The 13916-nt window shown below is 34.2% G+C and overlaps 1 protein-coding gene across 4 annotated transcripts; it reads left to right on the forward strand.

Annotated features, from left to right (window-relative positions):
* The first annotated feature begins 571 nt into the window (after positions 1 to 571).
* Positions 572 to 11364, forward strand: LOC127107945 (NEDD8-activating enzyme E1 regulatory subunit AXR1). Of its 4 annotated transcripts, none has more exons than XM_051045294.1 (14): positions 572 to 752; positions 2125 to 2297; positions 2389 to 2552; positions 2806 to 2916; positions 3216 to 3295; positions 3480 to 3630; positions 3701 to 3794; positions 4210 to 4298; positions 4988 to 5061; positions 5164 to 5326; positions 6201 to 6286; positions 6419 to 6502; positions 10176 to 10356; positions 11148 to 11364. In XM_051045294.1, the coding sequence occupies exons 1-14, from the start codon at positions 715 to 717 to the stop codon at positions 11229 to 11231; spliced, it is 1572 nt and encodes a 523-aa protein (XP_050901251.1). In that variant the 5' UTR covers positions 572 to 714; the 3' UTR covers positions 11232 to 11364. The 4 variants fall into 4 exon arrangements, with proteins under 4 accessions (XP_050901251.1, XP_050901252.1, XP_050901253.1 ...); XM_051045295.1 differs by having other exon boundaries at positions 4216 to 4298; XM_051045296.1 differs by having other exon boundaries at positions 3713 to 3794.
* The last annotated feature ends 2552 nt before the right edge of the window (positions 11365 to 13916 follow it).

Raw genomic sequence — 13916 nt, forward strand, 5'->3', positions numbered from 1 at the left:
GAATAAATGACACCACATATATCAAGCGTGCAATAATAGAGACGGCTTACGAGAACTAGACAAAAAGAATTCATATGACACTTTTGAATAAATAAAAGATCAAATACATTTTTTAAAAGATAATTGATTAAAATGGATTTCGAATAAAATATATAAAACCAAAAAACTATTTAATACTCTCTTTATTCCAAAATAGTTATAACATTTTATAAAATTATTTGTCAGAAAATAAGAAAATAAGTGTCACATTTTAATTTTCATTACAATTTTAATGTTTATCTTTCAATTATGCATTCTAATTAATAATTTCAATTTATTATTTTTTCATTCTATATTTATAATAATTCGAATACAATCAATAGTAAATAAAGATAGTTTGGTAAAAATACTATTATCTCTTTCATTTATATTTTCTGTGAAATGATTTACGATGAGAATTATTTTTGGACAGAGATTTATTATTATTATTATTATTATTATTATTATTATTATTATTATTATTATTATTATTATTATTATTATTATTATTATTATTATATTTTTAATTTAAAAGAAAAGTTACGATGTGAAAATATACTAGATTCTTACACATTTCGCCTGAATTCTTCGTCTTCCCTCAGTGAGAGTAGTCACAATCCGATACCCACACAACTCAATAACATCGTGCGTGACTCTCAAGCGAGCAACTTCCAAAACAATAACCTCAGCTCAACAATGGCAGAACCTAAAGTTAAATACGATCGCCAACTCAGGTAACACTAGCCTAACCTTTCTTCTTCCCTTTCCCTTGTAAAACCTAACAATAAACACAAATTGTTATTTCTCATGTACGCAACTAGTTCAATACTCGTTTATCAATTGATTCCAGCATTGTGTGTGTTTGTAGCGTAAGATTGATTGTAACTTCATCGAGTGCTGATTGTTTGTGGTCCTGTAGATTTTGTTGTATGGTGTTATGAAATTTAATGAAATTGATTTGATTGAACTAAGAGTTTTCCGTGTCTTCATGCGGAATTGAACTGCTTTAATGTTGTTATTGTAATCCTTGCTAATTTTCTTTTTGTGAAATTTCCCTATTCACAGTAGCTGTAATCAGAGTTTTAAATAAAGGTCTGCTACAGTGACCCTGATCTAGGCCTTAACTAGTGTTGTCAATTGCGGCTATTCAACATTACTGTTATAGTCAATTTTGACCAAATTTTGTGCTGTATTAAATTGCGTATTGCGGAACTATAGTATTTGACCACACTGGACGGCGGACGCAACATTTTAGTTTTGAATGGCGCCAAATATGCAACTTGATTGTGATTGAGGCCTCGTTGGTTGCATTTGTCCGTGTTATCAAGGATTAATGTGCAACCACTACAACAACAATCAAGTCTTATTCCACTAAGTAGGGTCTGCCACATAGATCAACTTCCGTCATAATGTTTTATTTAGGATCATGCTTCTATTCAAAACGTAAATTTCGAGATCTTTCTTAATAACTTTTTTTATAGTTTTTGTAGGTCTTCCTCCACCTCTAGTTGTCTCTAGCTGTTTGACTTCTCTCCATCTGATCTATTATTCTTGAAACATATTTTACTGTTCTTTTTCCTTCATGCCCAAACCAACTAAATCTATTTTCCACTATCTTTTCTACTATAGATGCTATCCCAACATTCTCTCTAATATTGTCATTTTTAATCTTATTCTGTCTAGTCTTACCACACATCCAATGCAACATTCTCATCTCTGTTACACTTACTTTATCCCGTGTTGATTCTTAACCGTCCAACATTCTGTCCCGTACTACATTGCAAGTCTTAGTGTAGTCTGATAAAGTTTTTCCTTCAACTTGAGCTACTTTGTGTCACATAAAACCCCTGTAGCTCTCCTCCATTTTAGTCAATTTTTAAAACATTGTTCTAATATAGCTATTGGTCATGCCCTGCTTTGCTTGCTGTTAAGCGGTTATTATTCGTTTGCTGTTAAGCAGTGAGTCTCTGTTTAATTTAATGTATTCTGATGTAAAAAATTGAATTATCATCTGTATATACCTGTCTTACTGTTTTTTTTTTTTGGGTAATATTTATGACATCTCTGATCTCATTTATGGGCAAAATGTTTTTCTTGAAAATGCAGAATATGGGGTGACCAAGGACAGGCAGCCCTTGAGAAATCTAATATTTGCTTGCTTAACTGTGGTCCTACTGGTTCTGAGACACTTAAGAATCTCGTTCTTGGTGGGATTGGAAGCATCACTGTAGTTGATGGATCTAAAGTTGAAGTTGGTGACCTTGGAAACAATTTTTTGGGTACATTATCTTCTTGTGTTCTGGTTTTGTTTTGTTTGGTTTGGTTTTGCCTCTTTTTTGGTCTTCAATTTGTCTCTCTTTTTTTTCGTAGTTGATGAATCAAGCCTTGGGCAGTCAAAGGCAAAATGTGTGTGCTCATTTCTCCAGGAGCTGAATGATGCAGTTAAAGCAAAATATGTAGAAGAGTATCCGGATGCATTGATTGAGACAAATCCATCATTCTTTTCTCAATTTACTTTGGTTGTTGCCACGCAGGTGTGCTCTATGATTCTTACAGCTTCTATAAGGCAATGATTTTTCACTTAAGAGTGACTTCTCGTAGATGTAGATTACATGCCTCCATTCATAACTATGATATTTTTATCTAACTTTTCACATGAAAGATACCAACCAATTGGTAATATATCTTAGATAATTTTTAAAATGAAACTTTATAAAGAGCACATTACTTTAGGGATTCTTTTCAAGTGCTATCTCATTTAATTTACTTTTTTATATAAACTTTCAGCTGGTGGAAAGTTCAATGGTAAAGCTTGACCGAATCTGCAGGAATGCAAATGTTATATTGATCTTTGCCCGCTCCTATGGCCTTACTGGGTTTGTACGAATCAGTTTGAAGGTACTTTTCTATATATTTTTACAATGCAAGTTCAAGGAATACTCTAATGCCTGAGGAAACATAATATTATTTTTATCACCTACATAAGCCTAATATCATAGTTGACCCACAAAAGAGAATAAAATAAACAAATGTGGTTAATAGAAAAATGGTATTAAACAGAGAAGGGAAATAGAGGATGTAAATGCAATAGTATGTACTAGACAACTGAAGATACACTACTTCAACGAACTGATGAGTTATAGAATATTGAATAATATGCTCTGGGTGATCAGTCCTTTTCTTTTTGGGTCTGATAGGAGCATACTGTGATTGAATCAAAGCCTGAGCATTTTCTGGATGATCTTCGGTTGAATAATCCTTGGCCTGAACTAAAGAGGTATAGAGTAATTTTTCTTCTTTCTGTTGTTTATTTCATTTGTATAATATATGATCCTGTTCTGCTTCATCGATTTCACTTGTCAACGAATTAATTGTTTAAAAGGAGAGACCATGGCATAGACACGATCCTTCCGCTGTTTCACTTTATGTTCTCAATTTCTCATTCATGTGTGTACCCATAGGTTTGCAGAGGGGTTTGACTTGAACGTGCAAGATCCGGTTGTTCATAAACATATACCATATGTTGTCATTCTTGTCAAGATGGCTGATGAGTGGGCCAAAAACCATGGTGGTAGGCTTCCATCAACTAGAGAAGAAAAAAAGGAGTTCAAGGTTTGTGTTTAAGCCTTTGCTTCTGCTTCTGTTCTAGTTAGGTAATTAACTTTGGATGTGAACAATTTAGGAGCTTCTTAAGGCTGGGATGGTTGCACAAGATGAAGATAATTATAAAGAAGCTATTGAGTCCTCATTCAAAGTATTTGCCCCCCGAGGAATTAGTAAGTTTATAATTGTAACAAATGCTTCTGACAATCTTCATTTTACTCTATCCTTTTGTTTTATCGTACAAGGATCATAAAAATAAATTGACTTTTGTGAACTAGTTTAAATTTCATAGTACCTTTGGAGAGGGTTGGTGATGAAATCAAAGAAAACTGTTGAATCTTTTAAACTTTTCAGCAAAATTATTGCAAACATTTTCATTGAAAATTTTGTTAGCTTGTCACTGACAATTGACAAAACCATAATTTGCTTGCTATTTCAATGTTAAAGGTGGAATCGTTATGATAAATTATTTTACTTAAATTTTTTTTTCATCTAGAACTTGGTGTTGTGTTGTGTGAACATACACAGCCTCACACCAATCAAAATCACGAGGCTTTATGTAATCTCTAATGCTGTTTACTTTTTAAGGTTCAGAGTTGCAACAGATGCTAAATGATAGTTCTGCGGAAGTAGATTCTAGTTCGTCGGATTTTTGGGTGTTGGTGGCAGCTCTAAAGGTCAGCGCTTCTTACACTACATCTCTGACCTTGCTTCAAATACCATTTGCTCAACTTTAGTGTTGAGAAAATTTGTAATTGTTGATTATAGTCATAGTTAGGGTTATTCTCTCTATTTATTATCGATGATATAGTTTCCGATTTTTTCTTATTTTGGGAGATTCTCTCCTGTATATGTATATTTGTCTAGCCCCATTGTGAAATGCAACTCAATTATTCTAAACTATTCATCTTGGCAGCAGAGACTATCCAAGAGTCATTGAGCCACCTTCTCTCCGACCATACTCTAGATGTCTAGTTCTAGGGGTGCGCACATGCGTGTGTGGGGTGGTGGTGGTGGTGGCGAGAGTCCTAAGCAGACTGGATATGGCCAAAAAAAGTTTTTATCAGTTTTAGACATACCTCACCACCTTACATCTGGTTTTGTAAGGATGTGTTACTCTTTTAAAAAACCCAAGACTTATGTCATTTAATATTTAATGTTTTCCTAATTTTAATAAAAATGTTTTCTGAATGTAAAAAATGTTGTGTTTGAAAGATTGGAGGAGCAATCAAAAGTACTTAAAACGTTTGTCATATTTTGGATCACATTGTTACGTTTTGGGCTGCAAAATGTTATTCATATCAATGTTCTCTGTTTTTTACTTATACTTTTGTTATTTGTTTGTTCATTTTGCATCATTTTACAGGATTTTGTTACAAATGAAGGTGGTGGGGAGGCACCTCTTGAAGGATCTATACCAGATATGACTTCTTCCACTGAGTTAGTAACCACATCTTTACATGCTTTTAAGAATAAGTTGATTTACTTTGGATAAGAAATATCATTAACTTATTTAACCTATGTGTATCTACCCACCTGCAGACAATATGTGAATTTACAGAATATATATCAGGCTAAGGCTGAGGCTGACATTCTTGCAATAGAAAGAGTGGCGAGAAATACTTTGAAGAAAATTGGTCGAGATCCAAATAGCATTCCAAGGGCAACAGTTAAAAGCTTCTGTAAAAATGCAAGAAAACTCAAAGTAAGCTTGTGATGTTGCGAGTCAAATTCAATTTAGATTGCCAATAATCAATGTGCAATCTTCTCCTGTTTTTAATAATAGTTTGCTTTTATTTAGTTTTTTAACAAATCTAAATGTTTCATATGGTCCCCTGTTATGCAAATACAACACACAAATCTATATGTTTTACATTGACAGTGCATGTAAATTAAATTCCTTACATAATAGCGAACTGTTATTTTCATTGTTGTTATCCTTATTGCCGTTCTTGTTGTCGTCATGGTTAATGGGTTTTGTATTTGTGTATAGATTTATATAATGGTCATTCAAAAGGATTACACCACTTTTGAATTTTGGGAACCAAAAAAATTGATTGGAAATTGCTGAGCTTTCTTTTATAGTAGTTTACTTCTGTTATTATCATTCTGTTATAGTGATTGTTGATGTTTGTTTTGGTGGAATTTTATCATTTTTATTATTATTAGTTGTTAGGGTATAGAATAGGGAGAATTAGTTAGTTATTTGTTTAGTTAGAGAGTTTTTGTATAAATAGGGGAATAGAGGGGATTATCATTGAGTATTATTGTAAACATTTCTTAACAAAGTAGTAACTCTACTGTAAAAAGGGAAACCCTTGGTGGAGAGATTCTCTTTTATTCCTTTTTCCTATTTTCTCACCAAAATTCTTCATTTTTTTCAATTCTTGGGATCCTATTTCCTAACATAAATGGTTTTTATATCATGTAAGTTTAGTATATTTCAAGTAGGCAATTGGAAATGGCTATCCCCCTCACCCCTAAGTACTTGATGCCACCCCTTTGTCTAAAACTAGCTATTACAGTATGGGAGATTTTTTGCCGAGTCTACTGGGTAGATGCTAACCTTTATTTTGTAGGTTTGCAGATATCGCCTGATTGAAGATGAGTTTAATTCTCCAAACCTACCGGAGTTACAGAAGTACTTAACAGACGAGGATTACAGGTTATGTCCGTTTTATAGTTAATGCTTATGTATGAATTTTATCCTTCTGGGTCTTTTATTTGTTTCAAGATATAATCTACAAACAGGGACTAGCTTTCTGAAAATCTGGTTTACTATTTTTATACATGACAGCATTGCTATGGGAATTTATATTTTGCTTCGGGCTGTTGACCGGTTTGCTGCTAACTACAACAGTTTTCCTGGACAGTTTGACAGGTAAGTCTCACTGTTAATTAATACATATTTAACACGTGCTTACTATTTGTTACGTAAATAATAGTACAGTAATTCTAACTCGTGCCCCATGTGCACATGTTAATAAAATATAAATGGGAAGTTTGTGTTAAAAAAAATCTATTATAAACTTTTAGCAAAATCAGTACACATTTTTCAAACACAGTTTCTACATTCAATCCAAACATTCTATTTATAAGTTTCTTAACATGTGCCCTCAGGGTACGTTAGCATTACTCATGATAGTAATTGCTAAAAATGAGTGACCTAGTGTTAGGTTCTTGGTTTGGGCCTAAGCCCAACAAATGTGTCAAATAGATGGATGGTTTGTATTTGCTGATGTGGCTAGTTTGTTAAAGGGGAATGATAGTTATATAACTGATAGGGATAGCAAGAGAGAGACATTGAGAATTATTCAGTTAGGAACCGTAAAGGTTTGGGCAGAGAGAGAATTGTCTCTTCTCTGAGGAGCTCAGCTCTGGGATTGCAGGGGTTCATCTTCTGTAATAGTTACTGTTTTTCAATTAATAATACAATTTCTATTTCTTGTGAATTTGGGTTCCTACCACATAGCTACACAAATCATGGATTTCATATGACCTTTACTATAAATTACTAGTTGAATCCCCTTGCGAATATAAATAGGAATGATCTGCTGTCTCATAAGATGACACAACATTTCAGAATACCATTCTTCATGGCATTGAACAACGTGTGCTGCGAGAGGACTCATGGAAGTTGCGATAGAACCTGTTGCATTTGCACACAAGTATTGACAAATAGTTACACCGAATCTGAGGCAGAAAACAGTTAAATTGACCGGAAAAACATGATCGGAAGCAAGAACCAATGCCAAAACGCCAGATTAGGGGCAAAACTGAACCTGAAATTATATCAATCCAAACACAGTGGAAAAAAAGCCATGATCGGAGAATGGAGTGAGAAAGTACGTCAAAAACCAAGAAATAAGGTCTGTTTGAAGAACCTATGTTGCCATGTCTTGAAGTCGAAAACTGATGACATATCTAGAACCGCAACAAAAACAAATGCAGGCAACTAAGTAACTACACCGTAAGCATCTACACATGTGCTGTTGGAAGAGGCTCATGGGAGGAAATGTGGCAGTTGTTGGAGCCGCGTTAGCGCTTGTGGGACAGTTTCTGGGCCTGAAGATTTCATGGATGCATATATAGGGAGATTTTGCACACAATGGAGATGGTTTTTGTTAGAAAAATTGCTGGAAAATGTTTCCGGTTGCATCAAATAGAGGCGGCAGTTGTGTCCGGAAGAGAGCAGTCAGAAAAAAGAAGAGGTCGCCCTGGAAAAGTGATAACTATGATTACATTCTGAAATATGGTTATAGTGCAGAACAGTTCAAGGAGGATCAAACCAGATTATGATACTATGCTGAAGTAGACAGTTATGAGATTTTATATAAAAGGATGAGAGAAAATAATAAGAAATATTATAGTAAAATATGTTTGGTACTGACTTATACTCTTTTTAAACAAACGAAAGACTCAATATTAATCCCTATTTATTGGATACATAAGCTCAATCCTAATTCAAAAACAAATCATAATAATAATTAGGAAAACACTAATGAGTGCCCTTAGGGAATTGGTTAAGGAAATAAATGTAGAAATGTTGTGTTGAAAAATGGTGTATTCAACTTTCATATAGTTAAAAACAAGTGTTTTTGGTAAGAAATGTGGTTGGGCCTAACTCAACCCTACAAAACCGGTTGGTAAGGTGGGGATTGCCCTCACTTATAAACACATGTTCATGCCATATATTATTCGACGTGAGACTCTTAACCGTTTTCAATATAAAACTTCCTTTTAGCATCCTTAGCTATTGTCCTTAGGATACTGTTAGCATGACTCTCATAACTATTATATAATCTAATCATAAGGGATACTCTAAAATAATATAAAAAATATTATAAGATATTTTATAATATTTTAACAGGGTCAATACCTTTCCTTAATGCAACGGGAGGTTTAGGTGGCGTAGGTGGAGGGGTAGTTGGAGGAAGCACTGATGGAATTTGTGTCAGCCATTGGTAAGTACACAAAGGAGAAGCAGTCTCACTGTGCCTGGTTTTGATGCTTTAGTGCTGCCTTAATATGTTTTTCCATGACCAGGAATGAAGTTGATCACTGTTTTTTCCATTCATTCTCCTTCTGGACTGTGCATTTATCTTGTTGTACATGTCTATGACCTCATTCTAATTGGTTATGACAGTATCCAGCGACCTATGACCTCATTCTAATTGGTTGACAGTATCCAGCGACTTAAAGCCCACCTTTTAAGACAGTTTCAAACAAAAGACTTGGAACCTCTCAATTACTTCTTAGGGATTGAAGTTGAAGTTGCCCATTCCTCTTCAGAGCATTCCCATCAATCTACAAAAGTATGCTCTGGATATTCTTTCAAAGACCAGTATGCTTGACTGTCATGCCATTGATACTCGTATGGACCTAAATTCATGCTTCGTCTGTGTCAGGGGGAACCATAAAAACCCTGGAAAGATATCGACGCATCTCTGTCACCAAATCTGATATCACCTTTGCAGTAAACAGAGTAGATTAATTTCTAAATGCCCTTTGTGATAGCCATTGGGATGTCGTCATCTGTATCCTTCGATACATAGCGCACCAGGACGAGGACTATTATATCTTTATAAAGATAAAGGTTATGTCAAAATCACTTTTTGCTCTGATATTGACTGGGCAAGATTACCATCACATAGGAGATCTATATCTGGATATTGTGTTCTTATTGGAAGAAATATGATTTCATGGAAGTACTAGAAATACGACAGATGCCATATCCAGTGTGGGAGCTGAATACTGTGGTGCTATGGCAGTAGCTTCGACCATGTTTACTTGGCTTAGGCTACTACAACTAAAATTTGGACTCAAACTTATGTGACACTCAAGCTGCTCTACACCAAAATAAGATTCTATGCATACTCTTGATCCCTGAGGGTAAATCATAATTGCAAGTTCGTGGGATTTTACTATTCAAATCAATATTTTAACCATCATGGCCACAATAAAGCAGGTGGCCATGGCGGAAAAGGAGAAAACCCCAAAAATATTAAGAGAAGACAGGTTTCACCGTGTGGCCCAAATCTGAACCCAAGCCTAAATGTTGTGTATGGGGAGGCCCATTTTAAAACCCTACAAAAAGTAATATAATCCTCCATCCCACGGTGACCACCATCGTTGCATGGCAACCTTATTCCCGTGGTGACCACCACCGCCGCATGACAAACTTCATCCCGTAACGGCCACATTTATAATTTTCTTCTTTTCTTAGACTATTTATTTCCCCTTTTTTATTTTGACATACTATCATGCTTCTGCAATATCCCATTACGCCATATCGCCATATTTATATGGCAAATTTTTGGCTTGCCACCTAATCTGCCTTCGACAGCACTACTCAAGGACACTACATTTCAGTATATCATTCTTCAAAATTTAAATAAGACTCACTAAATTCTGTGGGTTCTACATAAATTTTGGAGGACCCATATAAATTTCAAATAATGGGAGGGAGTGTGTTGAAAAGTTCGAATGATAATGTGTGTGGCTAGCATTTTATCTGACCTATGATTGAGGTTCGTACTGTTTATGTGCTGCAGTGCAATGGACGAGGATATATCTCGATTAAAGAGCACAGCAGTTGGCCTACTTAATGACTTGGGATGCAATAGTGCTACTTTAGCTGAGGACCTTATCAACGAGATGTGTCGATTTGGGGCTGCAGAGCTTCATGCTGTTGCTGCTTTGGTTGGAGGAATTGCATCGCAAGAAGCGATCAAGGTTTGCAATTCTAACCCATCTGGAATAGTTTTTTTTTTCTGTTCTTATTTTCTTGGGTTTACTTGTATAAACCTTTATATTGTTAACATGAAAATTTTATAGGCCTTTTTGGTTTAGTTCAGTCACTTTTGAGTTTTTGCAAGATCAGGGCATGAATAAAAAGCTAAACACAAAGATTCATATAAGCAAATAACACATAGAAAAAAGTCAACTAAACTATGACACTTGATGTGTTTACTGGCCCATTATTATAAAAATCTATTCAAACTCATAATTTATATGTAGACATGCATGTTTTGTTTCCTAAGAATTAAATTTGAGCTCAACAGTAACCTTTGTGAGTAATGGCATTGCAATGTTAGGAAGTAGTAATTACTTTTATAGAAGCTACACATAAAAATTGTGCGGTAATGGTAAGTATACACCCAGAATCAGTAGTAGATTATCGGCAACAGAAATTCTTTTGGTGGAATTAAGATGCGCTGGTTTGTTCAATAGTTAAAAGCAAGTCGAGTAATGCAAAAAAACCTAGTGTTGTTTGTAATAAAGAATTAGCATGGAAAGACAGCACAAGAATTTAATAAAATCCATTTTGAGGGACTTCAACTTTTTATGACTTAATTAATATTCATGCGTGTATAGTTTCAGCTAGCACACTCAACATTAATACATGACAGAATCGTCTAAATTTCTCAAAAGAATGTGTGAAGAATGGGTTATCATTTTGTTTCTCCTATTTAAGAATAAATCGTTGAGTTGGGGAATAATTGCATTACTTTTGTTCCTTGCAGCTCATAACAAGACAATTTGTACCAATATCTGGGACCTATATATTCAACGGCATTGATCACAAGTCACAGCTATTGTTATTGTAACTGGTTTTATGATGATAGTACTTTTAACTGACTTGTTTGGCTTCGAAACTCTTTGGTACAGCTTTATCCTTACATTGTAATTTACAATGGTTCTGATGTAGAGTTCTATTGGAAGATGCCCTTGTTTGTTATAGTCTGACCATTGTGTCTGCTTCCATGCATCTTATAATGCACATATTTGAGGCATTTTTGCTCGATAAGTTGCGAACATGTTTGGAAAATTTGTAATTGCGGTATGGATCTTAGACAATACACAGATAGAGAAAAGAAATGTACGGCTCCACCTTGTTAAATGAATATTGTTCTGCAGGGAAATCATGTTATCATGCAAAATGAAGCACTATAATTTGGTTCATTAAACATCAGAGTAACTCTTGAAGATGGCATCCATTGATGCAAAAGAGAACACTTTGAGAAGTTTAGAGAAGAAAATTAACTACTCTTGTATATTGATTGGATTGTAGCTCAAATAGGCTTAGTTTTACAATATATAGAACCAATCATCTAACCGAATCTACTATTGATCTAACAACTTTCTAGCTGCGACTAACTAACTCAACAAATGGGATTGATCTAACCAACTCCTTGAGCTATAATCAACAGCAAGTTGTAGCATCATGGCTATGTTTTCCTCTTTACTTGATCAGCAAGACGTCTTTAATTTTGCTAGTTTGTTCAAGTGCATTTCCTTGTTGATAGTGTTGAGTGTCATTTAATAGCCCCCAAAAGCTGAAGCATGATAGTTGTTGATCATGTTCAGCTTGGATATGAAAGAGTTGAAATCTTGGGTGGTCATGTTTTTCTGAAGAAATTTGCCAACCGGGCCTTAGTAGAAATATAAAGTAGTTTGAACAATCCTTGTTGAACTTTTGCCATGACAAAATAACAATCTATTGCACTTTAGCTGTCATAATACAAAACTGAAAACTGATGGCTTTATGAATGAAACTTTGAGGTCTTTAAGTACATTCAACAGTTACTATAATTCACATGAAATAAAAGATAAGGGTTTGTATTTTGCTTCTAATAAGCTCCTTGAGATTGTTTGTTGCTTCTTTGTTCTCCATGAAATCAAAGATGATCCAAACAAGAAGCAATAATCAAATAAGGATCTTGTGGTATCCAAACAGTTTGCCTAGTCTGCATATGCAAATTCAGAGGTCTGGAGTGATGAATTCCTTAAGAAGAACAAGTCTCTACCTCTTGTTAATGTTAGGTACTTGCAACTTTGCAAATTTTCTCATAATGAACCATGGTTGGAAAAGAAAGGAATCAACTCAATTATTGTGTAGCATAAGCTATATTCATCATTATTTTCATAAGCGACTGTAGAATCTTGAAGTAACTTGATTGAAGGGTTAAGTGGAGTTGGTGTTGGCTTTGGTCCTATGAAATCGGTCTCTTACTAAGATCAAAACAACTCTGACATATTAAAGAGTTACTCTTGGAGCGTGCTACTTAAATTCTTTAAGTCTTTTATTTTAAACTCGCTAACTATCCAATTCTTCTGAACTTGTCAAACTCTTTTAAGGAATTTCTTGTAAGAATTATGTTATCAACATACACCAAGAGTACAGTGAATTTTGAGTCATGTTGCAGTGTAAAAATTGATTGATCATTTGATTATATGTATCTTTGCTTGATAAGCAAATATGTATGCTTTTGATACCATTTTTCGTTTGCCTGTTTTAAATCATAGATGGATTTTAACAGTAGACATATTTGATTAGGGTTAAAATGAGTTACACTTTTTGAGATTGTCTTGTTGGCTTTCTCTTGTTTGCCTATTTTAAATCATAGATGAATTTTAACCGTCTGACACACTTGATTAAGGTTAGAATGAGTTACTCTTTTTGAGTTTGTCTTATATGATTTCTCTTGCAGCAACTCACAATGCATGAAGCCATTGGTTACATTCAACTAATGTAAGTGTTAAAAATTAAGGCAATTAAATCTCCCAATCCTTCGTATAAATTAAGGTTAGAATGAGTTACCCTTATGGTTTATGGTGTGGTTCACACTTCTGAAAATCTAAAAATGTCCTTATATTTTTTTGAAGATGCATCTCCGAATACATTTTAAATCTCCCTATCCTTCGTAAATTAAGCAGCTATCCTATTTTTGTCAAAATTTAATCCATAGATGCACCTGCGAATATTTCTAGGGTAAATTCGAAAATACATCTCCAAAATCTTCTCTCCATGTTTTTTGGTCAGAAATATTGTCCTAAATTTGTATTTTTTTTAATTTAAAGTCATTTTAAGTTGATTAATATTGTCATTATTTGATTCAATCATTAATAAACACGAATATTATAGAACAAGGTAACGCGTTAATTAAAAAAATGCAATCAATATTATAAACTTTGTTCTAAAAGTATGAAAAAATAGACCAAATAATCCCAAAATACAAATTAAAACATTAGTTACTGCATATGCCTAATCCTAAATCCCCGACTCCTACTCTGCCGACGGTAATCCTAAACATTCTGTGCCTCAGAAAGAATGGAACGTGCTATGGCAACCGCATCATCGCCACCTCTTTGAAACATTACTGATTCTATGCCCTCATACATAATCTGCATAATATTTGTTAGTGTAAGCCTTAGAGGCCAATACTTTTGGTACTTGTATCGAATTATTTATTAATAATAAAAGATTTTTTCTTTATTATGTTTGTTTAATA

This window comes from Lathyrus oleraceus, chromosome 7, assembly GCF_024323335.1.
Source record: "Lathyrus oleraceus cultivar Zhongwan6 chromosome 7, CAAS_Psat_ZW6_1.0, whole genome shotgun sequence".
NCBI lineage: Eukaryota > Viridiplantae > Streptophyta > Magnoliopsida > Fabales > Fabaceae > Lathyrus > Lathyrus oleraceus.